We start from the raw sequence: 3,657 nt of genomic DNA on the forward strand, positions 1-3,657 counted from the left end.
AGGAGAGGAGAGGAGGGGAGGAGAGGAGAGGACAGGAGAGGACAGGAGAGGAGAGGGTGAGCCTGGCATAGGCTTTTGAAACCTCAAAGTCCTATCCCAGTGATGCACCTCCTCAACAAGACACACCTCCTAAGCCTTCCAAACATTTCACTACCTGGGACAAAGCAAGCAATTACATGAGCTGGTGGAGGCCATTCTCATTTAAACTAGGACAGACTACCATCCCAATGCTCGCCCACTACGTTTATGATATTTCTCCTAAGTAAAACTTGTCCAACTTAAATGTTGAAAGTTTAAATTTTACTTGCTAAATGGAGCTTTCCCTAGCTTGAATTAATGATGTAGATGTATGAAGATGAATTTATTGATTACACTGTGGGAGTTTCCAAGTGGGATTCTCTTGACACACCTAGCAGTTTTACAGCCTGAATGAGGGAAGCACTCTCTCTAATGAATCACATGCCTTTCTTATTTTATTATGCATTATTTTATTCTAGAATCAGTTTAACATCTAAGTGGCTGCAAGTTTTCTTCCCTCAGTTTCGGTCTTCATCCTTTTTGCTGGCTACTAGGATAGCCAGTTTATTAAGTGCTTTCGAAATCCAGTGCATATCCAGCCATATCTAGATTTATTTATTTTTTAACATTTCCTTCCAGATATCTGGTCACAGGCTGAGTCACTTCAGTTTTCTCAACTGTAACAGATGATAGATCTCCTTTATGGTGGGATTGCTCATTCATCAGAAAGCACATTGTGGCCTCTGTACAAACAATATATCATTACAGGGCTCAGAGCCATAAGACAGAAGACGCATAATGAAAACTACACAAAGGAAAGTTTTCTCTTCAGATGAGATAGAGCTGTGTCAAGCTTGCAAACAGAAACTTAAAACTTGCTTCAAGTCTGAATATATTTTCCTTTTCAAAGTTTCCATTTGCTTTGGACAGATAGCCTTTGTTGTTGCATAAAATTGAAAGTCATTATTGACTTTCAGACCTTCTATCTTTGTCATTGAATTAGCTCCTAATGCCCTGGATTAAACTGGGAATTGTCCCAGCACCTTGTCAACTCTTTTTATTTTTGTTATGAAGCAGGTTTTACCTGAAGGATATGTCCATTTGTTGCCAAAATTAATTAAGGAAAGTTGGATCTTCTAGGGCAAAGACAGGAATTTCAAATAGCCTAGAACATTTTTTATGTTCTCCCTTGACACTGTAACAATGTTTTGCCCTTCTCATCTAAGTAAACAAATGAAAGGGAATATTCTTAACTGATGCTTACATGGTACCCATTATTTGATAGTCATTATCTCCACTTAACAGGAAGAGAGATTGAGATAGTGAGCGATAAAAGGAGTTACCCAGAGCTACACATAGAATACAGCACTAGAAGTCATTAGCTCTGACTGTTTTCCCAGTGCAGCTGAGGCCCTGGGATTTTGAAAGAGAACAGATGGTAAGTGAAGGCCAGGGCTAAAGATGGAGGCCCTCCTTCAGTAGATTGAAAAGCTGTGCAGTGGCATTTTGCCTGCTAAATAGGATAAAGATTCCAGGCACTGAAAGCGACTACCACTGCTTTACATGAAGTTATAAAAGGTAATTTATTTATTTTTTTGGAAAGGGCTATCTAAAACTAAAATATCCTTCACTGTTCTATTTTTAGGGAGTCAAATTCTAACAGGCTTTTTTAAAAATTGCAGGTGGTCTTAGCAGTGATCAACTTTAAATGGGTTCTCCTACATCAGTGGTTCTCCACCTTCCCAACACCTAGTACTCTTCAAGACAGTTCCTCAAGTTGTGGTGAGGCCCCAACCATAAGGTTGTTCATTGCTACATTAGAACTGTAATTTTCTACTATTATGAATTGGAATGTAAATATCTGATATGCAAGATATCTGATATGTAACCCCAATGAAAGGATTGTTTGACCCCAACCCCTAAGGGTAGCAACAAACAGGTTGAAAACCACCACCCTACATGCTAGGCTACAGTTGTACATTTTAGATGAAATTTCATTCAACTATCTTCATTCAGTTGTAGAGCAAACTCACAAATATTTAAAGCTACAAAATAAAGTCTATTCCTTTTCCCAATAAATATGCCCTAAATTATTAAGGATTTATCTTTCAATCTGAAACCTGAAGCATGATTTCTCTTTAAGTATTGAAGATTATCTTAAGGTCAAGATAATTTCCTTTTAAGATACTACTTCCATTTTCATGATATTTTGTCTTCTTGGCATAGCAAAAATAGGACAAATACTTCATGTGAGGGGAAGAGAATTACAATATATTATAGACACATTCCTATCTGTCATTGGTATTATTAATCTTAATATCATAACTACAGTTACATTAAATTATTAAGTTTTTGTGGTATATATTAAAGTTTCACAATTTTACTTGGTTATCTTATAAAGGATGGCTGTTTTCTCTCTCCACCAGCCAAGCAAGATGCCCAAAGGAAAGAATGCGAAGGGGAAGAAGGTGGCCCCGGCCCCCGCCGTCGTCAAGAAACAGGAGGCCAAGAAGGTGGTCAATCGCCGGGCAGTGGTGGCACACGCCATTAATCCCAGCACTTGGGAGGCAGAGGCAGGTGGATTTCTGAGTTCGAGGCCAGCCTGGTCTATAGAGTGAGTTCCAGGACAACCAGAGCTATACAGAGAAACCCTGTCTCAAAAAACCAAAACCAAAAAAAGAAAAAAAAAAAAAGATGATTTGTTTGGGCTGGAGAGATGGCTCAGTGGTTAAGAGCACTGACTACTCTTCCAGAGGTCCTGAGTTCAGATCCCAGCAACCACATGGTGGCTCACAACCATCTGTAATGAGTTCTGATGCCCTCTTCTGGTGTGTCTGAAGACAGCTACAGTGTACTTACATATAATAATTAATAAATCTTTAAAAAAAAAAAAAAAAAGAAGGTGGTCAATCCTTTGTTTGAGAAGAGGCCCAAGAACTTCGGCATTGGGCAGGACATCCAGCCCAAAAGAGATCTAACACGCTTCGTCAAATGGCCTCGCTATATCAGGCAGCAGCGGCAAAGAGCCATCCTCTATAAGCGTCTCAAAGTACCTCCTACCATTAACAGTTCACCCAGGCCCTGGACAGGTAAACAGCAACTCAGCTGCTTAAGCTTGCCAACAAGTACAAGCCAGAGACAAAGCAAGATAAGAAGCAAAGGCTACTGGCCCGTGCTGAGAAGAAAGCTGCTGGCAAAGGGGACGTCCCAACTAAGAGACCACCCGTCCTCCGAGCAGGAGTCAATACAGTTACCACCTTGGTGGAAAATAAGAAGGCTCATGATGTAGACCCCATTGAGCTGGTGGTTTTCCTGCCTGCCCTGTGTCGAAAGATGGGGGTGCCCTACTGCATCATCAAGGGAAAGGCTAGGCTAAGGCGCCTGGTCCGCAGGAAGACGTGCACCACTGTTGCCTTCACACAGGTTAACTCGGAAGACAAGGGTGCTCTGGCTAAGCTGGTGGAAGCTATTAGGACCAATTATAATGACAGATACAACTAGATCCATCGCCACTGGGGAGGCAACGTCCTGGGTCCTAAGTCTGTGGCTCGAATTGCCAAGCTGGAAAAGGCAAAGGCTAAAGAACTGGCCACTAAATTGGGTTAAATGTACACTAAGTTTTCTGTACATAAATATAAT

General features: G+C 40.9%; 1 protein-coding gene across 1 annotated transcript in view; it reads left to right on the top strand.

Moving 5' to 3' along the window:
- LOC116076543 overlaps window positions 1-3,307 on the top strand; it is a 12,406-nt gene extending 9,099 nt beyond the window's left edge. Inside the window, exons 3-4 of the mRNA XM_031350374.1 lie at window positions 2,420-2,531; window positions 2,921-3,307. Of these exons, the coding sequence (XP_031206234.1) occupies window positions 2,420-2,531; window positions 2,921-3,307 (499 nt within the window). The remainder of the gene's footprint in view (window positions 1-2,419; window positions 2,532-2,920) is intronic.
- Window positions 3,308-3,657: the final 350 nt, after the last annotated feature.

The sequence above is a fragment of the Mastomys coucha genome, unplaced genomic scaffold (genome assembly GCF_008632895.1).
Source record: "Mastomys coucha isolate ucsf_1 unplaced genomic scaffold, UCSF_Mcou_1 pScaffold4, whole genome shotgun sequence".
Taxonomy (NCBI): Eukaryota; Metazoa; Chordata; class Mammalia; order Rodentia; family Muridae; genus Mastomys; species Mastomys coucha.